Source organism: Prinia subflava, chromosome 5, assembly GCF_021018805.1.
Source record: "Prinia subflava isolate CZ2003 ecotype Zambia chromosome 5, Cam_Psub_1.2, whole genome shotgun sequence".
Lineage (NCBI taxonomy): Eukaryota > Metazoa > Chordata > Aves > Passeriformes > Cisticolidae > Prinia > Prinia subflava.
Genome location: NC_086251.1, coordinates 24389468 through 24416388, shown reverse-complemented (window position 1 = coordinate 24416388; position 26921 = coordinate 24389468). Strand labels below are relative to the sequence as shown.

Genomic DNA, 26921 nt, shown 5'->3' with positions numbered 1-26921 from the left:
TGTTGATAGGCACTTGTGTGGATGACTGTGCCTTAATTATTCAGCATAGTTACTGGTAGGCCTGAAGCAGGGGACCTTACTGCTCCAGAGATGAGGGACAAGGTTCCCCCCACAGCATGGCCAGCAGACAGCAGCCTCCCTTGCAGGTGTGGGGGAAATGCTGGTACCTCCCTCTGTGTTGGTAGAGCTCTTCCTTCCTCATTCTTGTCAGCTTCGTCATGTAGGATCTGGTACTCTCTGAGCTGCTCTCGGGACTTTGTTATCAGCTTTGGAAGCGCCTTTTGTTGTTGATAGTGTTGCTGCTGTTGCTGATGTTGTTGTGTTCCAACACCAGGTGCATTTTCTTGTGGAAATGGTGTTTTGACTTTTTTTTGATTTTGATTGCCGTGTTTGGGGCCCTTATGAAACAGCTTTAATAGGACAATTTGATGCTCTAGAAACTAGTGAGGGGCGTATGATTTTACGTGCTGCACCAAACAAACAACAGGCAGACAAAGACGGATCGCGCGTTTCAGGCCAGCGTGGCCCTGGCAGCCGCCTCTCGCTCCCGGGGAGCCGGAGGTGCTGCTCACGCTGATAGGGGCGGCGGAGGCGGGCAGGGGCCAGGCAAGCACCCCGAGCCCACTCCAGCCTCCCCGTGTCGATGCCGCTGCCCCTCTGCAGCGAAGGGTGGCGGGGCCCGCCACGGCCGGCGAACTCGGTGCCGCTCCGGGGGCCGGGCCGAGGCCGCTGCCCCCCGTTCCCGCCCAGGTTATGAAACCGCGGGGGAGGGGCCAGTGCCGCCCGCCGGCCGCGGCGGCACCGGGAGAGCCGAGGCCGCGGGAGCGCAGGTGAGAGCGGGGGCTCTTCCCGCCCGGGCCGCGGGGGCGCCGGGGGCTGCGGGGCCGCGCGGGGCCCGGAGGCGCCGGAGGGCGGGCGCTGCCTGGGCCAGAGCCTGCGCGGTGCCCGCCGAGCTGGGTCTGACACGGGCAGATATCCGTGACGGCCATTAGGGAACTCCAAGTAAGCTCAGCCGAGCACAGGCTCAGCCCGGGGATGCCGTGCGGGAAGGGACTGCGGCTGCGGGCGGCGTTTGGCGCACGGCCCGCTGGCTGCGGAGGGAGCCGTGCGAGGCCCGTGCCTTTCCTGAGGGGCCTGGCGGCGTTGTGTTGTGGCCGGCATAACACGGGACACGGGTGGCTGAGTCCCACCCCCGCCTGAAGAGCACTTCCGCTGTGGTGCCAGGCGGGGAGGAGCCCAGTCCCAATACCAGGTGGCGGTTGGGAGGAAAAGGGGCCATTATGCACGAAATACCTTCTGCGCCCATTTGTTGCAAGGCCAGTCAGCCCTGGCCATTGTCATAAAAACTGTGACCTTTCACTTAGCTTGAATCTAGAGAACTCAGTGTGAGCTATCAGAGAAACAGTTACGGTATTATGTGGTTTCACAGACATACTTTATGCAGATCCTTGGGTTTCAGGCATAAATGTTTGTTGAAGGCACATCTGTCAAAACATATTCTAGTGCTTTACGGTATGTTAATTTTCATATGTGAACAAAGAAGATTTTATTGAACCTGTTCCTCTGTTCAGTAGTGAATAACAAAAAGCTAGTGTCATCCCAATGAGAGAGGACACAGGTCTAATCACTGCCTTCAGACTGACTGGGATATGTTCCATTCCTGTTTTCCTCTCTGTCCTCTGGTTAAGTGTATGACAGTCTGACTTTCCATGCTTTGTTTGTTTTCAGTGGTTGGACAGAATGGCTCCAGTGAACCAGCCTAAGGACAAGAAGCGTGAGAGGGCATGTCAGCATTGGCCAGAAGAGGCAAAAACAGCTGGGAAGAGGAAACGGGATTATGGGGAACGAGGGAATGAGAAACAAGAAAAGAAGTTGTTTGGGAGAAAAACATCTAAACCCTCAGGGAAAATTGGTAACATTTCGTCAGATTCTTACTCTTTCTCTCTACCACATTTACTGCAAATGACAGGCATTGACTAGTTGAAGAGGGAGAATGCCAAGAAGCATGTTCAGACATGAGTGTTCATGTGGGGTTAGGTGTTGAAGTAATAGGCAGACTTGTGTTGGGATAGTACATCCTCCAAGTTTTTGTCTAGTGAGTCTGTGTGCATGCATGAATGTTTAGGTTTGAGACTCTCTACCACTTGGTAAAGGCCTGAAGTACTGAAGATGCTGTTACAGCTCATTTGAGGGTGGTTAAGTTTTGAGGAATTCCTGTATTACCAGATCTCTGCTTTAGATTAGGACAGACTAATCTTAGTAATCTGTTCTTACTCTCATGTAATTCTGAATGCAGCTGTTAGTTTTAAGGTTGGTGTCCTACAGCATCCAGTCTGAGCTGCCATTTGCACCCCATTTCTTCTCTGTTCTAACTTTTGCTACAGTAAGTAGGAATATTTCCTACCTCTGTTCTGATTAGAATGGACAGAATTTCTTTTTATTACTTCTCATGTGCATTTTTTTCCTTTAGTGTCTAACTTATGTTAAAAAAAATCTTAAAGATTTTTGATGTAATGTGGAGCTGTGATTAATTTCTAATATACTGGAAAGTTTAATGCTTTGCATTATCGAGGAAGTTGTCTAGACTTTACCTACAGCAACTTCATAAAATCTTTTAGGTTCAAAAAGACCTTTAAGATCGTAGAATAGCCCAGCACTGCCAAATCCACCACTAAAACATGTCCTTAAGTGCCACATCTACAGAGCTTCTAAATATCTTTAGGAATGGGGACTCATCTGCTTCCCTGGGCAACCTGTTCCAATGGTTGACAACTTTTTTAGTGAAGAAATTTTTCATGAGAACCAACCTAAATGTCTCCTGGTGCAACTGGAGACCCTTTCCTCCTTCCTATCACTTGTTACTTGGGAGAAGAGACCAACACCCTTCTCCCTACAGCCTCCTTTCAGGTGGTTGTAGAGAGCAAAATGGTCTCCCCTCAGTCTCCTTTTCTCAGATGAAACCTTGAATTCCATCCGTGGTTTAGGAGATCACTAGGGTTACTGCCTTGTGTGGAGATACGACGAGTTTTCTGTACAATTTTGCTTAAGGATCCGGCTTAAGGATCCAGAAATTACTGAAGTGTTTTTCAAAAGTCAGAGATACAGGGGTTCTTCGATTTTGCACATTTCCACTGTGGTCTGTAAGTCCAAACTTGGAGGAGTTAGCAGGGTGAACAGTGACTGTGGGGGCAAAATGCTCTGTTTGAAAGGAGTTCTGTCTATAATTGTAGATAGTTAAAACATCTTCTGTAGTTAATTTAGCTACAGGATGTTATTTTAACTTCATGACCTGATTTTTGTATTTGGTAAGCATCTGCCATTCTTGTAAGATAATTCAGAAAAATGAGGCTAATCATATTTTTCCCATAACCCTTTCTTAAAAAGATGAAGAGCTTAGTATTTGAGAAGTATAAAAGAGTACTTTTCCATTCTGTGTTCCAGTTTGTATGTGTTTGAAATTTCTTTTTTACTCCTGATCCATATAGGACAGTTTCCGTTTCTTACAATTAAACCACCTTTTTAGAAGGTTTCTTTCAGCTGATTCTAAAAAGGCCTGGAGCTTTGTTTCTTAATAAATTATCCATCATTATAAACTGGAATCTGAAAAAAATACCTCAATTTTTGTCACCTCTGATGCAGGAACTGTGTATACCAATTCTCCAGTTTTAAAAAAAAGGAATTAGAATAGAAATACTTTTGTACCTATTTCAGCAGGTGTGACAAGTGTTCTTACTATGTTGGCATGTGAACAAAAAGTGCTTTTCTCCATCACCGCATTAAAGAAAGATTTAATATAGGTTCTAATCATATAGGATGATCCATGTGTTTTCAGTCTTCTGAGTTTTGTTTTTTTTCTAAACAAGTGTCCTTAAATGAAAATAGCATTTGTGTTTCTTCTTAAGAAATGCATCTGACATTTACATCCCCTGGGGTGTTACAGACCACTGGTGTGGGGATGATTAGATCACAGACATGGGACTGAACACATCTAGTTTTTACGTAAAGGTCCCTGAAGACAAACACTTGGAACATGAACAAAATGTAGAAACAAGCTGTGCTCTCAGCAGAAATCACTCTGAACAGAAAGGTTTTCAGGCAGTGAGGTGTCAGCAAGTCTATTATCAAAACCAGAACTGGCAGCGCTGTAAGCAGACTGTGCGGGCTACAGCGTGAGCAGACAGAAAGTTCTGATTCACAGCAGGCATTTCAGGAACTGTGTGGGACCTCGTGTTGCCATACTTGGGAAACTTTCAGGTGTTCCTGCTGATCACACATGTGACTTTTCTTTTGCTGTATGCAGGGGCTTACCACTTCCCATGGCGTGTTTCCAAGTTGCTGGGGCTTTGGATAGCAGCATTGTGGTTTGGGTATAAAACATTCAAATTGTATGCTGTCCAACAGGTGCACCACTCACCTGTGGCATTGCTTTAGTCCTTTCCTGTTGTCTTTGATAAATCTTTGGGAAAGGGAAGAAAGGTTTAACAAGAGAAAGCATACACAAAGCTCTGGTGGGCTGTGGGATGCACTGGACTCCATAACTGCAGAAGCTGCTGCACCTGAGATGTGTAAGAATTATTTAGAGGCTTTTATCTTGTGGTGGAAGCTTTTAATGGGTGTAGCAGCAAATGCAGATGTCTTCCTATAGTGTTTAGTGAATGAGCACGACAGGCGTTGCTAATCAGTTTTACTCTTTTGCTCACTGGCAGGTTGCAGTGGAGGTGGATTTGTGATGAAAAACAAGAGAGCCCTTTCCTCTCAGCTGGAGCGGCGGTGCAGCATTGTTCATTATGTGTACCAGAAAATGCTGGGAGGCTCCATGCAGGCACAGCTCAGGCAGGTGAGGAGGGTCTCTTTCAGGGCCTGTTGGACATCTCAGCTCCCTACATAAAAAGGTTTTCAACACAAGCAGAGGAACTTTAAGGAGCCTAAAAAGTTCTCCACATACACAGTTTGTGGCTCCAAGTCTGGTGTACCCTTATGTGTCTTAATCCTGTAAAAAGCAAGAGCTGAGATGGCTTTCCCTTTTGGTTGACCCAGCCCTGCCAGTTTTTATCCTCTGTTAATTCTGTACTTCTTGAATCATATTTAAACTTCCCCACTCTCCAAGTTGAGCTATTGTAGTGATACTTTTGCTTGCTGATCTGACTGTTTTGTGATATTGTTCTTGTATCCACTCTACTTTGCCAGTCTGGTCAGGTTAAGTGTTGAATTTTTTCCTCTTCACAGACATAGCCATCAAGTCCATAATGTTTTACTGTTTCGCAGAGCTGAACGCCTTTCATTTGAAAATTAATTCTTTCTGTAACATCCACAGGTGGGAAGCACTTGGGCAAGCTTTGTTGTTAAGAATTTTGTGGGAACATGCTAACATTAATGACAATTCAAAGTTGTTAGCATTCCTCATTCAGGGAATCTCAGGGATGCTTGCAAAAGTGATAATTCTCTTTACCTTTTTAACAGAGATTGGAGCTGGCTTTTCTGCGTTCTCTTTCCTCATACTGCCTCTTTCGAAGAGCAAGTCCCTTTGACAGGAGAGTGACGTGTCTGGAATGGCACCCAACACACCCCAGTACGCTGGCTGTCGGTTCCAAAGGTGGAGACATCATCCTTTGGGACTGTGAAGTACTTGCTAAGACCTGCTTCATAAAGGGGGTAAGCCTCTGCATGTGAGGAATGGGTGGGAGGGAAAGCTGGACTGCTGTGAAATACTGCAGGTAAAAACTGAGGTCTGTTGTGAGAAGCACATAAGGGTCTCAGGTTTCAGAGTAGCCAGTTACAGGTAGGACTGAGATACATTAACGTGTCTCTTCCCACGTCCCACACTGTTTTAGCACTGGGGAGAGCTGAGGCATGGTGATTAAGTTTGTAATGAAGCAGCATTTGGTGTGTGCTCAGTGGGAAAAGAATAGAGCAACTGGCAAAACAATTATCTTCAAGGGATGCCATTAACAAATAGGCAGAGAGGGTCTGTCTAGCTCTTGATCTTTCTCTGCTCACCTTTTATTGTGGCAGATGAAGAAGCATCTTCGGGGAGAAACAAGGTACCTTCATCTCAAGTGAGAAACTGAGGTAGAATGAATGGTTTGTACAGCTGGCATACCTCCTCATTGCTGTATTCAGCCATTTCCATTCCAAAAGGGGCTCAAAGACTTGGTAATTTTTATCACCTTTTTAAGTTAAGATAGATACACATTGAGAGGTCTATCCTCCAGAAATTCCAGAGTCACCTTTCTCTTTTTTGAACAGTGTGGTGCCAGACAGCAAGGGAATACCTTGCCTGGGGACTGAAGGAATTGCAGATTTGTCCTCCAGGAGGGCAGCTCCTGGTTTAGACGACTGTCATGTGGGAGACATGGTTGTCTTTCCTGCTTAGAGGACTGTGGTGTGTTTCACTGTTACTGTTAAAGACATAGCAGTGCCTGTAGACTTACAGAACACACTTTTCTCCTTCCCCATCACTCAGTGGATTTTTCTTTTGTTCATCCCCTTCCTTGTAGATGGGAGCTGGAGGGGCCATCACAGCAATGAAGTTTAACCCTTTTAACCCTAGTCAGCTGTACACTGCGTCAGTTGCCGGCACTACCACCCTGCAGGATTTTAATGGCCATACTGTCCGGGTCTTCACCAGCACCGAGGACTGGGAGTAAGAATACAGTAATGCTTTGGGCCTCTGTGTCCTGCTGGCAGAAGCACTGCAGAGAGCAAGAGAAACAGAGAGAGATATGTTTGTCTCTAATATGTGGGAGCTGGGCTTCCTCTTTCCCATATACATGTCCTTTATCCTCTGAACTTCAGGGAGGCTCATTCTTTTTGTTTTTCCTTGAAATGGGGTAGTGGGTAGGAAATACCTTTTCACTAATGGGGAGGGACTCTTTGATGCTGCTTACTCCCTTTTGCACATGAGTGAGTGGGGATCCAGTGGATTTCCTTAGTTGTCTCTTCTTAACACATCAAAAGCTCTGTGCCCTGGGGACCTTCTAACCTCTTCACCTGCTAGCAGTGCTGCTTGTTGTCAGATGGTTTTTACAGGACAATTCATAGTTCTCTCCATGCTTCACAAATGCCACTGACTTCAAGCAGTGCCTGCCATTAGGGTCACACCAGTTCATCCCACTGAGCTGCTGGTGCTTATCTAAAATACCAAAATTAAAAGTCTGGGTTCCTTCAGTAGTGAGTGAAAAGAGGAGATGAATTTCTAGAAGCAGATCTCAGAATTACCTTCTCAAGACTGTTGCTTTCTTTGGACTCATGAGGAAGCCTGAGTTCTTCAGTTAGTAACTTGAGTTCTGTGCTTGTAGGTGAGAGAATCTGAGTTGGCTTTCACTGTACGTTCCCCCACCCATTTCTTTCTTGAGTGCAGCTTTCAAGGTTACTTTTTAATTTGGCTGTTCACCTGAAACATTGTAATAGGGCAGAAGATGAACCAAGTTGTGCTGGGATGACTGGTGGGGTGAGTAAGGAGAGATAAACTGAGTCCTGAGACATGAGGATCTCGTATCCCAGTGGGATGCCTGTCACAACAGTGATGCCTGGATTTGAAAGGGCATGCCATCCTCCTTCTACTGCTGTGAGGACAGGCAGGCTCCATGGGCAGGCTTTTTTAATCTTCATTGGCCTCTTGAAACCTAGTATTTACAGTGAGACTTTTCTAAGTAGTTGTTCTGTGAGCAGCAGATGGAGTGCCCTTGAGTACCAAAGAGTCTGGGGACTCCCAGCTAGCTCTCTGTTTTTTTCCTGTCTTTGTGCAGGGTTTTCACTTTTCCTCAATAGACAGGCTGGGGAAAACAACATAACAACAATAACAATACAACATAACAGAGAACATAAGATTCCTGTGCCATGGGGTTAGCAGTAAGATTTGCACTTGGCTTTTCCTGCTTGTTGGTACCTTGAGAAAGACCAGATACAGCACTGGAAGCAGCCTGTAGGGAGCTACTCAGAGTAGTCTCTCTAAGAAAAGCTTGGTACTGGCCTATCATGAGATTTTATGTGGTTTATGCGTGGAATGATGCTGATGTTGCTTGTGATTTCCTAAGCCTGGTCTGAGCCAGGTAGTTCACTGCAGATTAGTCCTACCTCCATAATAGAAGCAGCAGTGCTTCCTGCTAATGAGGTTTGCAGCCCACAGTTTGAAGGCTCAAAATTTATGTACATGGATTTGAAACAGGTTAGAAAAAAAGAGTTCTTGTGTATGTGCTCTGCCAGAAAGCAGGGCTTGTACCTAAAGAAACTGACAGTGTGTACCAGGAGGTGACTGTTGAATTAAGGTTTTCACTTTCAGTCTAACCTTGATGTCTCTTGGCTTTGTGTGTATTTCAGAAAGGGCCAGGAGATTCTCTCGGAGACATCAAGTTCAGTCCTTTTGAGGCAGAGAAGCTTTATGTGGCATCAGGTGATGGCACCCTAAGTCTGCAGGATCTTGAGGGCAGAGCGGTGCAGGTGATCTCTCGTGCCCTGGACTGTGGCCATGAGCATCATAATGTTTGGTGAGAAGAGGGCCCTGCAAGGTTATTTCTCTGTTCCTTGGGGTTAATGCTGTATTGCTTCTTTATCTCTGCCAGTGTTAGGAGACTCTTTGTATAAATTGGTCCCATGGAAGAGCCTGGAGACATGGTTCTGGTTGCTGGGCAGCCACAGGGCACTTAGGGTTTTACATTAGCTGAGGGTGCTGCCCACATCTTCCCATGTTACTTACTGGTGATGCCATCTCCTATCTTGCAGATGCTGGTGGCTTTTCACTTTATGAAATGTGAGGTGAGAAGAGCAGGGTAACTTCCTTCTCTTCATTTGTAGTGGGTTTTGTCAGTGGAAGCTCAGGTAGCATAAGGAAAGCCACACAACATTCCTGCACAAACTGAATTTCAGTTTATTGAGTTTACCCTGTGGCCCTTTTGCAGACTTCAGGTTCTCTAGGTTAATTTCCATGGCCTTGAATTCTTAGAATAATTTATCTTGTGAGTGAAGCTTTTGCAACAAGTTCCCAAAGGACCCAGCTTCATTCTCACTGCCGTTCTCCTGGGAGAGCTGGCATAAAGACTAGGTCTTTATCAGATAAGTTTCTATTCAGTTTTGTTTCCTGGAGCATGAAGTTGAGACAGTTTGATGTGCAACTTTTCAGTCCAAAGCTTCTGTCTTTACTGCTGCTTCAGTGTTTTGTAGAAAATGTAAGTTTAAAGCTATTTCTCCACATTTGTTGGAGTCCCAAGGATGATCTGATCTTTCCCAAGGTATTTTCATGTGCAGGCACCAAGTGGTTCTTCAGTCCCAATTATGTTCCACTGTTGCAATGTGTTACACTCCACCTATTAAGCAGTTCAAAATGACTTTGAAGTTGTTTCACATTCAGTCACCAACAGAAAGTGCTACTGATAAGCTGTCCTTCTTCCTGATACTCAGGCCCACACCTCCAGGCAGGAGATTGCAGTTACAGTCTGGTGCAGTCTCCCTTGTCAGGGAGGAGATGTGAACCAGAACTCCCCTGCCTTCCCTTTCTGTAGCAACAGCACTGATTTGTGTCTTTCTCTCTAGTTGCTGGTACTGCAGTGTGGACGTTTCTGCAAGCTGCCGTGCAGTGGTGACAGGTGATAATGTGGGCAACGTGGTCCTGCTCAGCACTTCTGGTGAAGAGGTTTGTATGGCTCCATGCAGCTTCTCCTCTACAGGAATCTTCATGGCTCATGTGCTTTCCTACTCTACAGGGACCCTGGAAAGAGGAGCAAGTGACTTGCAGCTCAGGAGATGAGTTCACTCATTGTCTGGGTGGTGAGAAATCCTCCACTTCTGCCACCCAGTAGACATTTTACATTGTTGAGTGTAATGGTAAACATTTCTAAACAATGGAAGTAATTTCTAAACCTGTAATGTGCTACCTTTTCCTTAAGAGTATTTGCTACTAGCCAGAGTAATTACAGGGTAACCTGAAGATGTGAGCACCCTGTGCCAAAACCTTCACACTTGCAGAAACTTAGTGCCCCGATGGGAGTCATTCAGGAGGTCCTGCTTTGCTCTACACCCTTCCCTGACCTGGGGGTAGGCACGGAGCAGTAATGCAGTGAATACTTGGATGGAAATTGCACTCCCGCCGTTGGACACGAGAGGGCAGGCAGAGGCAGACTTTGAGTCTGGAGTAGTAGCAAAAGAAGAGAGAATAGCTGGAGTGGACCCTGCTTCAAGAGCCTGCTGTACTGTCACACTGGCACTGCCCTGTCCCCTGCATGGAAGGGTAATATTTGTAAAAGCTTGCTACCCAATGAGCTGTGGCCAGAGGCAGCTGTGTAAAGTAGTGGGCAGAGTCAGGAGCGCTCCAAGTGACTTGGCCTTATTCAGCATTAGTTGCTGACTTTTTGTTCCCCCTGAAAGACTGTGACAATCTTTTCTGCAGTTGGGAGATATCCATTATCCTAGGGAGGATGGCCAGCTTCAGCCTTTAGATTAGAGATAACTTTCTGGCTTCTATAAAAATTTATTCATGGCTTCTTTGGGTTTATTTGTTATTTTTGGTGTTAATTGAAATATTTGTCCTACCCTCATGTTTCTTTGCTCACACATTTTTAGAAGGCAGTCATATCTCCTTGCACCTTTTTTACTTAAAGCGAGGTTCTTTGGTTTTCCACACAAAGCAGTTCCTTCCTTCTTGTTATCTTGGCAGCAGATTTTCTCTATGTGTTCCAGTTGTTTAAATCTTTCTGCAGGTGAAAGGCTGACACTGCTTAAAGTCTTCCAAATGTGATCTTGCTTTGTACAGTGGCACTAATACTTCCCTCCATGAAGGGGCAGGGTTGTGTTTTCTTTTCTCATAGCTGTAATAAATTGACAGATCAGAGTTTTTCTAGAATGAAATAGTTATTTCCCAAGGTCATTCCTTTCATTTCTTGTTTCCAATGAATATACTCTTGGTGCATTTTAGAAGTTTTGTTACTCTGTAGATGTGAGACCTCTTTACTCGGCACTAGTAAAATATAATTTAATTTCTTTACTCCAGATCTTTATTATTATTTTCTACATGTTTTTCTGTTTGCTGCAGATCTGGAAGCTGAAATTGCACAAGAAGAAAGTAACTCATGTAGAGTTTAACTCCCGATGTGAGTGGATGTTTGCCACAGCATCTGTGGATCAGACAGTCAAAATCTGGGACCTCAGAAATATCAAAAACAAAACAAACTTTCTTCATGTGCTTCCACATGAGAAACCTGTCAATGCAGGTGAGTTAAGGCTTTCATTGCATAGATGGCCGCAGAGAGTACCCTTGGCTCATCTTTTATTGTGGTGGTGGTGTTAGGTTTTGCTCAGATTCCAAGTTGCATGCTAATTAAAGCAAGGAAGCTATTAGGAATGTGTGGCCAGAGGCAGGGAGGTGGCTAGGGCAGCTGCAGCACCTTCTTAACACTTGCCATACAAACTGTGACACTGTACCTTAGAAGTGAGTTTGAAAGCAGCAGTGGCTGAAATTGGAAAACTGAATTTATTGGGGCAATCCCTTTAACAAGAGCAGAAAATGGAACTCACACCTCTGTTTCTTGGGTGCAACTTTACCAGTTGATGGGAGTCCAAGCTGCAGGTGTCTATCTCATTATTCCTCTGTCTTTCCATTTGAATGAGCAAGTTCCTTTCTTTGCAATGCTTCCTCCTGTGATTCTGAAATGAGAAAAAACTTTCTTCTTAGGTAACCCAGCACGGTAGGTTTCAGCTTACTTTTTGTAAGAGTTTTGAGTTTGTTTGAGACAGGTAGTCTGTCTTGTAAAAGTCTTACCTGTTGGGACACACAGCCATATTCGCATCCAAATTAAAGAAATAGTGATGGATTTTCAGTCAGTGAATGTGACACATTTCTTGTCAGTCACGGCATTGTGATCTTTAGTTTGCCTTGTTGTCCCACTTTCCTAGCTTACTTCAGCCCAACACATGGTGCCAAGCTTCTGAGCACAGACCAACACAATGAAATCAGGGTTTACTCATCTTCAGACTGGACCAAACCACAGCATCTGATTCCACATCCACACAGGCAGTTTCAGCACCTCACACCTATTAAGGTGAGTTAAGTCTAAAAGGAGCATTATGCTTGGTGCTAGCAGCCATCTGCAAATCAGCAATGGTCTGATTTCTGGCCAAGGCACTCCACTGGTGGGCGGATATTTACACTGTTGTAACTCCCAGTGGAGCACTGTTCCTCAGGCTGTGGGTGGGATACAGTAGGAGCTGCTGCCAGTGTCAGTTGTCTGGATTGTGTCCGTGCTGAGCTCTGTCCCTTTCTCTCAGCTCTCTGACTGTGTTTTGTGATCAGGCAACGTGGCATCCTCGCTATGACCTCATTGTGGTGGGTCGCTACCCAGACCCCAAGTTCCCCGGGTACACGCTGAACGAGCTGCGGACCGTGGATGTGTTCGATGGGAACACGGGCGAGATGGTTTGTCAGCTCTACGATCCCAACGCCTCCGGGATCATCTCGGTGAGCCGAGCACTGCGCCTCAAGGGGCTGTCAGCAGCACTGCTGTGTCTCTGGGAGAGAGGCACGGCTTAGGGACTAGCACCATATCCAGTTTACTTGTGACAGACTCAGGCTGTCATGGGATATGACAGCCAGCTAAAACTGCTGACTTGAGCAGGGCTATTCCATGGTCCTTTGTGGGGGTTTTGTGATACTCCTAGGGAGCACTGTTTTTTCCAGATGGTTTGTTGCTGTTATATAAGCTGTGGTGCTCTTATGGCTGTTACATAAGCAATGATGCTCTTACAGACTCTGTGTTTTCATTTTCAGCTCAATAAATTTAACCCTATGGGAGACACACTGGCTTCTGGCATGGGTAAGTAAAGAGAAGCTGGGCCACTAAACGTGTGTGTTCTAGTCCCAGAAAAGGGCTGGCTTGCTATTCCATGCCATCCATGAAGCAGTAGAAGAAAACAATGGAGGGAGAAAAGCCTTTTCTTGCTAGGCTGTACCGTTTCCCTTTGTTTAATTTATCTCATTTCCTAGGCTGCAGAGCTAAGTTCAGTCAGTTTTTTGCAAGTTATGTGGGATTAAGTTAGCTGGCTATAGATACAGGTCTTAGACCTGTCACAGAAGAGACTAGGAACTACTTGTATTTCTTAGTTAGATCTGTGGACACAGCATCTGCAATAACTATTTTTGCGTCCTCTATACTTCGGAAATACTTAGAACAAGTCTTTTGAATTTCTGGCATTTAAGTGACATAGCCTAAGGTATTATGATTGATGTAGTTTCTGATGCGCAGCATTTTTCTTCTCAGGCTTTAATATTCTGATCTGGAATCAGGAGGAGATGGCAGCCAAGAAGCATGAACATCTTTTGAAAGCCATGACAAATGAGGAGATTGAACCATGAGAGAACAGGAGATTGGAAGCTGGAGCTCATCCAGATGTGGAGGGCAGAGGCAGGCAAACCTGGCACAAGCAAACTCAAAAGCTAAGTTAATGTCTGGGAGCTGGAGGAGATGAAAACAAGAAGCAGTGATTCTAAACCACAGGGAAGGAAGTGGAAAGAGACGGATCTAGAGACCTGATTTAGTATTTTGATCCTTTCTGAATCCCAGGGTGCAAACTCAGTTGTTGGCAATGGGCAGTGTAACCCATGCAGGGAATTAGACTTTGTCCTTCCTTCCTGGATCTGATGTTGCTTCCCTGATCCTCTTGGCCTCCCTTTGTAGGAAGTTGTGTCAGTACTTGGTTCCTCCAAGTGGAGTTACTACTTGTTTTCTGAGGCACTAGAAAAACTTCAAAAATGTTCCTAGATCTTGCTGAAGTTACTGCTTTCAGACTACCATATCTGTGTGTCATCACTTGTCAGAGGTTCCCATTTCCTGTAGTCTGCAGTGGAGCAGCTCACGACTGAGGGTCCCCAGATTGTTCTAGTCCAACCAAGGTGAGAAACCATTTGCTAACAGGATGGACATCCTGAAAAGGTAGAATGTTCCCAGGGGTGAAGTCATGGATAGCTTGGGTATCCTAGAAAACACCAAGCTCTTGCATATGCAAGCCTGGAAAATGTGTTTGTCAAGACATCAGGCTTAGCTTGTTCTCTGCTTGCAGCTGTTTAACTGGACCACAAAGAACAGGATGCCAGAGGTCTCTATCATTGATTGCAAGGACAGTATGGAGCTGGGCACCTACTGATTCTGTAGTTTCTATTTTCAGAGTTCTAGGCTGTTCCTTGCCAATGATTAGGTAATTTTTTTCACTCATGCCTATGTGCTTCAGAATGTTTGGTAAGAGTGTTATAAAGCAGAAGTGAGGGATTTCTTCCAAATACCCCTGCTCAGAGCCAAATCTCAAGACTGTTGTTAAACAGTTAAGTTTTGCTTTTTCTAGTTTGTTTACAAGGCTGCCTGGGGCCTTGCTGCTGTCCCAGAGGTTGATGGGATGGGCTCCAGGCCTGTGCAGATTCTCCACATTCACGTTTATAGTTTTGCAATATTAATATCAATAAAATTTTGTACTAAAATTCTTTGACAGAGTGGCTGCTTTGAGGATACTGCTGAACTGCTTTTGTAGGGGGAGGTTTGAGACCTTTCTACAGGAGGGTGATGAGACTTACAGCCATGGTAGAAGTACCAGTGATAGTACTGGGCCTGCAGCAGAGCCTCCTTGGTGGGCAGGAGGCATCACCAGCTGTATCCATGCACAGCTGCTGCAGTCCAAACCAGGTTATGTCAAAACTCCCTGCGCAGTGTGTGGCATTGTGAAACAGGGAATTCCTTTGGGGGGGTATGCTGCAGTAAATTCTGCCTGCTTTCCAACACTGAGCACACTGGTGCTAACCTTGTGAACTCCTAGAGAAGAAGAGGAGTGGAGTTCAGTGCGAAATTGATTTTAATAACGAAATGTATTGGAACAAGTACAGAAAGTCATTCACAGTTAAAATGTCTAATCATCATCGAAACCTTTCCTTTGTGTGTGCAAAATTTGGTGCCTTTAAAAATAACAGGTCTGGTCCTCTTAAATGCACTGTTACCTCTTGTGCCTGTTCCCACAGGCAGTAGCTTTTTCTTTATGAGTGTCTTGTGTGCAGGAGACCTAGTTTGTATCTTCAGAGGACAAAAAGGTGAGAAAGATGCTGAGAACAGCAAGCTGCTTCTGCTGATTTAGGGTTCCCATGCTGGCAGATGCTGATTAGGTGTGGAGAAAAGTCCCCACGGTACTCCTTAGGGGAAAAAAAAGGAAATGTTTGTAACCTAAGAACTTGCTTCGGCATCCAAGAGGGGAAGGGAACTGCACCAGAAAGGGAAGTAAAAGTGGGAAGTGAATGTGCAATATCACCATGTGAAGAGCCTGTGCTTCTGGTGCCTGCTGCAGTCTCTCATTTTCTGCCAAAAACTACAAGGCAGGTGGTGAGCACTTGGTGTGAAGGTCTCTGCAGCAGCTGCAGTGCGCAGAGAGGCCAGGCTGGAGAAAGAATCACACTCTGGACAAAATGTCCAAGTGTGACAAAGGAATCCACAGTCACCTGCCAACTCTGATCCTTAATGTTTGTTTGTTGTCCATCTGGTAGGGAAGATAGGAAGGAAAACGATAGAATTTGGCATTTAATCTAGTCTTAGGTAAACAGCTCTACTACATCTCTTAATTACAGCATAAAAACATTCTGCTAGTAAAGCATATTCCTTTGGGCTGAAATCTGGACTGCCTGGAGTACTCGATACTCCCTTTAATAGGTCTTTGAAGTTCAGATGTAGGAAGTAAAATTTAAACATGGAATCTTTAGACAGAAACCAAGTTTCTTATCTAGGGCAACTTTTCTTTCTAGAGCAAACGTTGCACAAGAAATTGAGTGCGGGTTTGCTTCGGTCACAAGAATTGCTCTCTCTCATGAAGCTCTTAGAGCTTCTTTGGGTTCTACTCTGATTCTACTCTAAGTCAAATTCTAGGATTGATTGAAAACTGCTAGGTTTTAAGTCTTGTCCTGATTTCAATAGTCCTCTCTTAACCCACAATATGAAGAGGGGGAAAAAAACCCAGTTGCCAGCAGCAACTATTTGACAGCAACCTCAAGAAACACTTTACATGTCTTCCCATCATCTGCAGCAGTTCCCTCTGCATGGACAGTAAATGAGTCTGGGTGCATTGTTGGTGAGCTCCAGCCCAGTTTTTCCAACATCAGCACCCCTAGGGTGTGGGAAAAGCACTCCAAGTAGGTTGACCCTGAAAAGAAATGTGACTGGATGTGGCAGCTGCTGAAGGCCAAAGTTATCTGCCACAGTCACGGTGAGTAATAATGTTTGCAGTCACTTGAAAGGAGGAAAACTTGAAACTGGCCATGTTGAGAATCCCAGACTGGGTAAGCTGTATGAGGACCGGGGCACCACACAGTTTATTGGCTTCAAAGTTAAGGTGTCATTTCCTTAGGGTAGCTCAGGTTTTTTCCTCAGTTCTTGCGAAAGGATGTCACCTTTAGAAAACATCCAGGAATCAAGTCCAGCCTTCTTCTGGGAAGTAAAGGCCAAAATAGAAGAATGCTGAGTAACTGAAGGTGCCCAATCATCCTTACGGGCAACACAGCTCCCTCCTACTGCCTGGGAAGGAGTTGAAGCAACTGTCAGGCCTGCTCTTCTCCTTCATTGGAAACGTGCCGGTAGCCAGGGGGCTGAGACTGTATGCGAAAGAGTACAGTCAAGAGCAGAATAATAAGGAGAAGGAGAATGGATCCACACACAGCCAAACCCACAAAGAGTTCTGTAAGGGAGAAAATAAGTGGTCAGCACAGTATCATCCAGACTTTCCCCTTCTGCCACACTCGGGTCAAGCCTGGACTCACCTGTGTCATGCATGCTGCTTGATACCTTGCATTCTTGCTCCCAGTCCTGGGGAACAACAGGGTCTGTAAGTTCCAAGAATCTTTGCAATGGGCATTTATGCTGACAGCCAGGGATTGTCAGTGGGAAGGGTTCCTTCCCGCTATCATTCCGGTAAAACATCTCCACAGAGAAGTTACTGAAAATGAAACACAAGATAGTTTTTTTTTCTCAAGTTAAAGTCATCCCTTCCCAAAAACTCAGTGTGCACACCCTTTCCTTTATTCTGGTGATAGGTTTTCCTCATGAGAGTCTGCCACTAGGAGCAATATTGCACGCCCCAAGAGTGGAGCCTAGCCTAGGTCTCTAACCCTCAAGGTGAAATCACAGCAGACATCTTTACTGCAGCCCTCACCCATCATCCTCTTGGTACAGTTCAAATAAATGACATGAGGCGTATGGTGCTTGGATCTTGTTGTAGACATCTAGAGCCATCTGCAGTGCCACAAGTGTGGTGTCATGCTGAGAAAGAGGGAAAAAAACCGAATCAGTCACCCTTAGGGATGTGGCAGGGCAGCTCAGACCATACCAGTAACGGACAAGGCAGTGCTGAGGGGACGTCACCCTTGTAACTTCCATCTGGAAAATGGGAGAGGAACTGTACTGCTAGAACAGTGGTCTGTGATGGTGCCAGAGAAGGGGAGGAAGTGAAACAGCCATATATATCCTGCACTGGTTTTTGAGAATTAATCTCTAGAGAGCAATTTGGAAGAGATGCTTGACTTTCCAGGCAGTAGGCTGCTGGAATGGGGAGACAACTGTGTCCACACTTCTGAAACATCACATTGGAGTAGCATCAACCCATCTAGCAAATAAATAGAGCAGTGGCTCCCCAAAGTCTGCCAGTCTCACTCATGAGCCTGAGCTAACAGGAACAAGGACACATTGGGAATTTTCCTCAGGGATCCCAGAGGAACGATGCCAGATACTGCATCTCCCACCCAGTCAGAGGCACAGATGCATGTCCTGATCACTGCATGGGCTGTAGGGAAGCTAGAAAGGGTTAAAACTATCACCAGGCCAAATTCCCCTGTAAGCAGGAGGAGGTGGCTAAAAGCCAGCCCCAGGTCTAACTTACCGCTGAATAGGCAAGTAGTTTTAGGTTCTGATGGGCAGAAACATTTGCTGCTTTGGTTAGATTTTTCCTTATGTGATCCAGCAGGACCCCTGAGGAAAGAGAACAGCTGGTAAGAGGCAAAAGCCAGACAGAGCAGCACAAGGCTCCCTCCCTGGTGCACTCACCGCCTTGCAGACGAGCCTTCTCTACCTGATTGTGGATCCCAAACAGAAATTCAAAACCAAAGTCTTTTAATTCCTTCAAGTGAGTCATGACATCTGGAGTCACCCACCCAGGCAAATCCATTTTGTGTGCTTGCTAGAAAGAGAAACAATATTCATGTGCAGGTGGCACAGGTCACAGATTAAACAGAGAAGGGGAGGGGGTCTGGAGACCTGCCCATACTGCTGCTGCTTTCCTACACTATTTTAAATATTCAATATGCCCCTTTCCTATTTGTGCTTCTGACCTCACACTGCTATGCTGTATACAAAGAATATATGTGGGTTTTGATGTTGTTTCAGAAAACAGTAATGAGAAGAATAAAGATTGTAACCTAGGAGCTACATTTCTGTGAAAGCACAGCTGGAATGCAAGGTTAGGTTGTGATTGATACAATACTCTTAGGGCATTAGCTTTACACGTGGCTGATTCTGAGCTGCAGATGGCATGTGGTCAAAGAAAAAAATACAGATAAGTGAGTGAACACAAACTCAGGCTTTCTGGTGTACCTCCACCTGCTTCCCTGCAGGCTCTGAGGGCCACTGAAAGACACTGGACAAAGTTAGCAAGTGCTATGTGGACGTAACAGTGTGATACACCACTGACAAAACCCTGTACTCAAACCCAGGAGCCCGAGAACTGGGAACCAAGAGAAGAACTTGCTTTACAGCCAACCCATTACATGAAAGGATTAGTTATAATGGCAGGCAAACAGCAGTTGTGGTTTCCCAGCATTACTGAGAACAATTTTCTTTACCACATCCCATTAGACTTCCAGAAGTTGAGGCTGAATATCCTTAAGGGCCCATTCTGTCTAAGCAGTTCAGAGAAATTCCATCAGCAGCCTAAATATTTAGTTAGCTCTTCATTAATTTACGAAGAGAATAGCTGGTAAGTTTAGCTATTTCTTGGACTTTTTTATTGTCTCCATCCAGATAGCAAAGTGACTCTACTGGCTCAAGTGAGAAAAACAATCCTCTTCAGGGCACTTTTTGCATGACCTACTAAAAAGGAGGAATTCCAAAGGAGCTGAAGAGAGCAATCAGCCTGAGGGTACAGTTCTGAGTGAGAAATACTCTTTCCTTAACAACATTCTGGTTTTGCTTTGGAACTCTGGACTGTTCTCCAAGGCCATGGGTATCATAGCGGTTGTCAGCTGGCCTTCCAGGCCCAATCTGCAAGGTCATTAAGTGACTCCTGAAAATGAAGACCTGAAATTCTTGATCCCTCTGACCAAAGGATATTTTGTTACCAATAGAAGTTAATTCATTGTGATTGTTACCAGACAGGAAATCAGGTTTGTGATACAAAGGGCAAATTCACATCGCACAATGCAGCTCTGGACTGGAATATTCTCAGCTTGCAGCAACCCAGGCTGCTACTTTGCATAGCAAAGTGCAATTTCCTGCTGATTTATCTTTTACACCCCCAAAACAGTGCACACCACTGTATACCACTGCCAGCAAGTGAAGCAGTCTTGCACATCCAAAGAATTAGTGTGACACAGTGTCAGAATGCTTTGGTTTACTGTGTCCTTAATTTAATAATTCACTAGTTTGACATGAAAGATGTCCTTAATTTACTTCATCACACTGTACAGTTATACACCGAGAAACTTGTGTGTAACAAGTCTCCTGGATATGTGATCTTTAGTTTAGCATTACCACAGCACAGCTAACCCAATTTGTGATTTTGTTTAAGTCTTGAGACATGCTTTCAACAGAAATCAACTCAAATATAGTTTGGTGTTCCCATCCCAAATGGTAAAGGGTAACATCTATCTATAGAGTTTTTCTTGGACAAAGGACCTTAAAATAGGTCAAAACCAGATGTGAGTGAACCCCACTTAACTTAGGATAGCATTATTTTCTTTTAGATATGGCATTAACAGAAGCACAGAGAGAAAAGTGATTGATTTAAAAAGAGAGAGAGAGGTAGCACCAGGAATAGTCGTATTTAAGGTCCCAACCTAAATCATAATGTTTCTTCACTTTGCAGAGATCTCATTTCTACCCTATTGGAGTTAGGCTTGTCCACAGAGGTCTAAAGATTTCAGATTGCAGTCATTTTCTAGTGACTTTCAAGAAATACTTATTATGCAGGTGGGTCTTTTTCTGACTCTGACATGATATATATGTGAGCTACAGAGTGGGAGGTTATAGGGTGCAAAAATAGGTAATTCTTGGCACATGCCTCTGGTGAGTAGGAACTGTTATTGTTCTGAAATTAGAACATTACTTCTGATTGTAGGGTGAAAAGTTGTTTCATGGATTTTGTAAAATAATTTCCATCAAATCCAGTGAATCCTACAGACCATGTTCCACCGGGTGGAAGATGATGGCCAGACTTACTTCACAGAACAATGTGTCATACACACTCCATACACTCTCAAGAGAGATTTCCCGGATCCCAGTCTCCTTTGCCACCATCTGCAGGAATTGCTGTAGGTTGGAGAAAAGAGAAAGGTCTTCAATTTTCTAATCTCATACTGTATTATATGCACAGGTATCCCTTCCCTTTTCCCAGAGCTCTGATTATGTGGAGGTGGCAACTACAAGCCTAGAACCACCTTATCTCTTGCAATCACTTACCCAATTCTCTTTGGTCTTATTTATGTATTCTGCTGAGTGCCGTGTTTCAGTCTGTAGCTGTTCATACCGTGGACAAGGGGTCAAAGGGAACTTCAGTAGCTGCACAGAGACAAGAGCAGCCAGGTCACCAAGAATGCTGGTACACAATTTGCACTAAACATGCACAACTAATGAAACCCTGACTGCATCTATAAACAGCCTCAAGTACTGCCTGCTAACATACTCCAGACCATGGGTAGTCTGCTTGGGTGTTGCACCTGACATGTTGAGTGAACCCAGCCCCTGAATCTCCTCATCTTTTTCTGAAAATAGGTATACCTCTTAAAGGTAGGTCCCAGGAGAAGTTCCAGACGATCTGAATCAAGACCGTAGCCAATACTTTTGGACACTACACTACTTGAATAGTCAGTATGTGTCTTTGAGATGCACTTACCCTTTCGTCAGACTCAGGCACTGTGTGCACAGGGATAGGCTGCCAGGAGATGTTAGGGTTGAACATCTCTTGTCCTCCTGGGGGATAGAAGCCTGCGAGATTGGCCTCTGCACTCATCAGCGTCCGATCACAGTCCGTGCTGCGGACGAAGATCTGCAGGACAGGGACAGTGCACCATTACCAACACTCCTGCAAGTGGTGCTGCTCAGGCACAGCAGAGGCACTTGCCCAGGAACGCTGCCAAGGGCCCTGCAGCTGCTCACAGGGAACAGGGGAGCAGGAGGGGAAGGGACCAAGCCTGCTCACGCTGGCCTGGACAAAACTGTAAGCACACACACTGAGACAATCTGCTGTCTAATACTGCAGCTGTCTGGTCTGGATCAGTGGCATACCTAGGTGCACTGTGCAGAGGTTAGAGACAGAAAGGAGTCTGAGGAAGAGTCAGAGAAGAGGCAGATAAAGGTTCAGAAAACCATGGGCACAGATAGGAAATGTGCTGTATTTGCAGAGCAGGACTGAGGCAAACTCCTGCATTCTCTTGTCAGTTCTAGGAATAACTGACTGTGCTCAGGAAAAGAAATGGCTTCTTCAAGCCTCAGTTTTTCCATCTGAGAAACAAAGACAGGAGTGATCTGACTAACAAGAGAGTAAACAAAACCAGAGAGGGCTGGGATTTTATTTGATCCCTGTGGGCTCTTGGGATTAATGAGCCAAGACTTGATGATTCTAGGGCTCAGAAGAGACATCTGAGCCTGAAAAAAAGGAGAAATGAGAAAAATACAGTAATGTTCAGAAGGTCAAAATGGCAAAACTTCAGTATTCTGGTATCTGTGTACTGAAAACAGTTAAGGGGAAACCGGAGAGAAACCAGTGATAAAACAAGAGGAACAACAGGAAATCATAAAAGAATGTCCCAGGAAACAGCATGTTTGATCTGAAACGAACAAAAAGCCTGAAGAATGAAATACAATGTAAAGATAGGGATTTTTTCTCTAGGAGAGAAACATAAAATATATATGCCCTGTATAATCTGTCTCATGTGAAGTGTACCTCAAAAACTTTACAGTCACAGTCATTGCTCTGAAATCAATGCCTGCCCACTTTTACCTCTTAACTGTGGGCTGAAAAAACTGACCCTCATTACACAGGTTTGCTTTTATCCTTAGTAACTGAAGAAATAAAAAGGAAATATTTTAAAAGATAAGGACCTAATTCTAGAAGTATCATAAAACCCCCAAGCAATTAAGCCCTGAGTGTACATGCTTTCTTCAGCACCTTTTGCCAGGCTCCAGCTTGTCGCTGAGTCAGGTGACAGACGGTCATATGGTGTCACCCAGAGGCAACACTTCTTACAAGGGAGGTTGCTCAACTTGAGCAAGAGTTCAGGCTTGGTTAGCAGAACAGCTTTTGTTTGCACATGTCTTGGTTTGTTTTTCTTTCTCAAGCAAGAGAAGGAAAACAGTTTCAACTTGCAGAAGCTGTATAAGAGTGAAGTATGTTTGGAAAGGAACTACTGAGGACAGTTAAAGGATCTGTGTTTGAGCCAATGCTGGAAGTTTTGTTGATGAAGTAAATATCAAAGAAGGAATGTAATCTTAACTGTGACAAGCTGGGTTCTTACTGGGAAGCCCTAGAAGGGGACAAACCAGGAAAAGTGTATAGAGACTCTTAGTTTGCCCCATCTGTTCAATCAGCTTAACTGAGCTCAGATAAAATACCTGAAGTGGTGAAGAGGTGAAGAGGACAAAGGGCCTTGGCTGCCTGCTGTCCATCTGACCCAGCCTCTTCTCTGGATACCTGTTCATGTTTCAATTGACTCAATACCAGTTGATTATTGGCAGGGGTTCTTGGGAGGATTTTTGATTTCCTTTCTTTTTTTCATCTTTTATAATTTCCCCTGTGCTTAGTACATGGTTCCACAAGGGCTCTGTGACTATTTCCAAAAGAAACCTACCAGTTTCTCAAGAACTATTATGAAGTGTGAGAGCATCTTAATGAGAGAGAAGGGAATGAATGGCTTTGGGCGACTGAAGCTGTCAATACTTTACAGGTGAAAGGAAATGAGAGAGTCATTGCCGGCCAGTAACTACTACTTATATTTACAGGCTCTGGTGAGATTGTACCTCAAGTGCACTGGGTAGGGCAGGGCCAACACGGGCTGCATTCTTGTGAGCTATTGTAACAGGGGAAAAAGAAATCTCACAAGCTCGAGTAAGAAACAAATACCAGCTACAACACGTATCGCTGTTTAGTTCCCTGGACTTCAGAGCGGGCGGCTCGAGCAGTCTCACAGCTCGGGCTGGATTTGCCTTCGCACCCGCTGCGAGGGCAGCGCTGAGACGGGGCCGATCCGTGCTCCGCGGCCAGACTCAGCACAGAGCCTGTGCTTGGGCCCTTCTTCTTCTTCCTGCATTGGGACGGGCTAAGGAACGAAAATACTTGGAGACAAGTCCCGGCGCCGGCGTTTCCCTTCCCAGAGGAGCCACCCGCAGCCCTGGCCCGTGGGGTGGCCGAGCGCGGCGCTCGCCGAGCGGGGGGAGCTGGCACTCACCTCCTGCCGCCGGTACGTTTTGCTGAGGAAGTCTCGGTAGCGCCGCCGCAGGGCCTGGCCCAGCTCCCACTGCTGCCGCATCCCCACCTGCAACGGCCCCGGGCGTCACCGGCGCTCCGCACCCCGGCCGGCCCCGCCGCCCGCCGCGCCGCGCCGCGCTGCGCTCACCTGCGTGAGCTGCCCGAATCCCTGCGGCCAGGCGCTCTCCTGGTGCGGGTCCCGCGGGAAGGCCTTGATGGGCGAGCGGTCTCCGTGCCGGTACACCTGCGGGCGGCACCCCGTTACTCCGGCCCGGGCCGGCCGGCCCGGCTCCCCCCGCATCCCCCCGTCCCCCTCACCAGCGTCACGAAGCGGAGGCTGCGGGCCCGGGCAGGCGGCGGCTGCAGGCACAGCGCCAGGAGCAGCAGGACAGCACCGCCCCGCCCGCCCGCCATGGCGCTCGCACACCGCCCGGAACCCAGCGCCGCCGGCCGCGGGCCCGCGCGGACGCGGTTTCGCAGCGCACAGCCCCGGCCGCCCTCCCGGCGCTGCGCCCGCCCCCGAGGGGGAGGATCCGGGCGGCGGGACGGCCCCGCTCTGCGCCCGGAGCAGCCGCGCGGGGCCCGCCGGCCTGGCGGAGCTGACCTCCGCTCTGAGCTCCACGGAGGCATCGCCCCGGGCCGCAGCCGCGGAGGCGCTCGGTAGGAGCAGGGGGGAGCGAGGGCGCGGCGGTGTCAGTGCCGCCGCAGTTCGCTCTAGGACACGAGGTTCCGCAGTGTCCTGGCGCTGGCCGTGTGCTCTGGGTGAACTCGTGGGCAGGAGCAGGGACGGCGGCCTGGCACGCACAGCCCGGCAGCCGCGGCGCCGTGCGGCGCTCATCGTCGCATCTCTCGGGTCGGCCTGAGGATGCCCGTGTGGAATGGAAAGCTGCTGCTGCTCCTGGCTCTTGGCAAAGAGGGTTGGCGGGTCTTGCCCGGTTTTGGTTGCTCTTTACGAAACTTGGTCAGATTAGACGAGTGTGCGACGAAACTCAGCTTCTGCTGCTGCCTGTGCATCCACTGGCTCGTTGGCCGAGGATCTCGTAGGTGCCGTGTAGAGCGAAAAATCATAGGCAGTTAAACGAATTTAGTGCTACTTAGTGTTTATTTCTTCTGTGCAGAAGTGTACACGACTGTCGCGTTTGCAAACATCGTTTGGCGTCACGAAGCACAGCAGCTCATAACCCCAGCGCTTTTGTACCTGTTTATTTGCTTAAAACTTTCCGTAGTTTGCAGGATTAGAAAGTTGTGTGTAAGGTCTCAATAAGCGTGCCAAACTGCTTGTGAAGCAGAGGGGTTATTTCAGGGCAGGGTTGGTGCAATAGAGGAGGCTCAACTGGACGGAATAACATGTTTCATTTGCTCATGCTTGAATGCTTGGTGAATTTAAACTAAAATCTGTTTCTTATCTCTAGGACAGCACGAAGCCGTGTTCTTTTTTTTCTTTGTTTACCGATACCCCGCCACCGAGGAGGTTCTTGGCGAGTGCTGGAAGGAAAAGGTTCTCTGCGGCGGGGGAAGGCGCGCTGTTCCCGCGGCACCTGCTCTGGGATTGTTCCGCTGCTGCTGCTGGTTTTGCTCCGCTGCTGCGGGCTGAGCTGCGGGCGGGCGGGCAACAGAGGCTCGGTGAGGCGGGCGCGGCGGGGACGGGGCTCCGGGCGGTGACTCCCGGCTGGTGGGACCGTCCGGGGCCCGGAGCCCTCGCGTCCCGCAGGACCCGCGGGGGCGGAGCGGGGCGGGCGGCGCCTGCACGTGACCGGGCCCGCGTGACATCACGGCCGCTCCGCCGCGGCGCCGGGAACAGCTCCGGGAAGAGCGCCGGGAACACCGCCGGGAGCAGCGCCGGGCCGGGCCGCCCGCGGCTCGGGCACCTGCGCCACGGGGGGTGGCGGCCGCGCATCGCCGGGAGCCGCGGCCCGCGCCGGTAACTTTTCGCGCTGGCTGTGGGGGCGGCGGCGCCTCCTTCTCGCCGCCCGCGGGGCCGTGACTCACGGCGGGGGACGGGGACGCGCTGCCCCGCGGCCTGCGCCGGCCCGAGCGCCGCAGCGTTCCCTGCGACCCGGAGCCGCAGCGCCGCCGCCCGCGTCGTGCTGCCGGCCGGGCCGGGCCGGGCCGGGCCGGGCGGCGCTGGAAGGTGCTGGAAGGAAGAGGGACGGCGGCGGCCCGTCCCTCTGAGGCGCCCGGGGCCTGGCGGGGTGCGGGCCGGGCCGGCGGTGTCCCCCGAGTGGGGCCCGGCGGACGGGAGGGAAGCGGTCCCTCAGGCGGCCTGCGTCCCCAGCCCAGCGCCGGCCCTGATGCGCGGTCGCGCTCTCGGAGAGTCTCTTTGCTGAGGGGGTCGGAGGCGTCCGGGGAGCGGTGTCAGCTTCTCGTGGCTGTTGTCGTGCATCTGAAGAGCCCGGGTGTCCGTGTGCTGTCTCCGGAGGTGCTGTCAGGAGATGTTTACTTGCTTTGTTAGCTTTCCTCTCTGCTCAACTTGAAGTTCTCTGTGTCATTCACCTGTTGCATCCTATCAACACAGGTCGTGAGTTTTCTCAGACAGAAACTTGTCTGTATGGCTGTCAGTTTGCGTGGTGCTTTTAAAAGCTTACATTGGTGCTTTCTCTTCATTGTCCCATTTCACTGATGCTTATGATGCTGAGGTCCACAGATTTGTCAAGACAGGATTTCGTTATGGGCTGGAAGCAAACCTTGGATCACAGGTGAAAGAGAAATGCTCTGTCTCGTGAAACCTCCTTTCCTTCTTTTCTTTTTCCTGAAGGGACTGCTGGGCCCTTCCTTGCAAGGCTTTTTGAGGGAGTCTCCAACACTGAGTCACGTTTCTGACTAACAGTTTGGATCCCTGTGTGTCAGGTTCTGGCTGTGACTGCAGGTTATGTTTGTCTGTAGGGAAGAGTCCTCTCGGATCTGCTCCTTGTTCCAAGGTACATGCAGTTGGTCTGCTGTTCCGGGGTGTCAAGAGAGAAGGCTGTACCTGAGGACAGACAAAAGAGAATAGAAAACCTGGATTTTATTTGCTTTACTGAGTGGTTGGCTTGATTTTTTAATTGAGTCTGAATCAAGACATAAACCCCTTGCTGAGGTAGAAAAACATTCCTTGTATTTTAATTATGGAAACAAAAACAGTTTGAAAGTTCAGCCAGTTGTTGTTGAGCTCTACCTTTCCATCATTTGGGCTGTGGAAAAGAGGGCATTGGACACGATGCACATTGTGGAGGTTGGTCTTGCTACACTTCTTTGCCACCTCACCT

At 47.4% G+C, this 26921-nt stretch overlaps 4 protein-coding genes across 7 annotated transcripts in view; 3 read left to right on the top strand and 1 right to left on the bottom strand.

The window, feature by feature from the left end:
• Nucleotides 1-26921, top strand: part of F2 (coagulation factor II, thrombin) — a 329241-nt gene that overhangs the window by 293632 nt on the left and 8688 nt on the right. The gene's annotated exons all lie outside the window — the stretch shown is intronic.
• DDB2 (damage specific DNA binding protein 2) lies at nt 671-14458 on the top strand. Its single transcript, XM_063398446.1, has 11 exons — nt 671-830; nt 1729-1912; nt 4707-4837; nt 5461-5652; nt 8320-8486; nt 9529-9628; nt 11024-11201; nt 11884-12029; nt 12281-12445; nt 12755-12800; nt 13245-14458. Exons 2-11 carry the CDS (start codon nt 1741-1743, stop codon nt 13337-13339), a joined length of 1392 nt encoding a protein of 463 aa, XP_063254516.1. The 5' UTR covers nt 671-830; nt 1729-1740; the 3' UTR covers nt 13340-14458.
• On the bottom strand, nt 14806-24306 carry ACP2 (acid phosphatase 2, lysosomal). The gene is made up of 11 exons (XM_063398445.1): nt 23995-24306; nt 23825-23920; nt 23657-23743; nt 21106-21258; nt 20673-20771; nt 20433-20522; nt 18045-18177; nt 17881-17969; nt 17158-17264; nt 16766-16941; nt 14806-16683 (listed from the first exon to the last, which is right to left on the bottom strand). Exons 1-11 carry the CDS (start codon nt 24304-24306, stop codon nt 16547-16549), a joined length of 1479 nt encoding a protein of 492 aa, XP_063254515.1. The 3' UTR covers nt 14806-16546.
• Nucleotides 24200-26921, top strand: part of NR1H3 (nuclear receptor subfamily 1 group H member 3) — a 30878-nt gene continuing 28156 nt past the window's right edge. The window contains exons 1-2 of one of the 4 annotated variants that reach the window (XM_063398454.1): nt 24230-24336; nt 25089-25174. The gene's annotated coding sequence lies outside the window, so the exon portion shown is untranslated. Of the gene's footprint in view, nt 24337-25088; nt 25175-25452; nt 25598-26921 lie in introns of those variants that run through there. The other 3 variants (XM_063398452.1, XM_063398451.1, XM_063398453.1) reach the window with 3 other exon arrangements.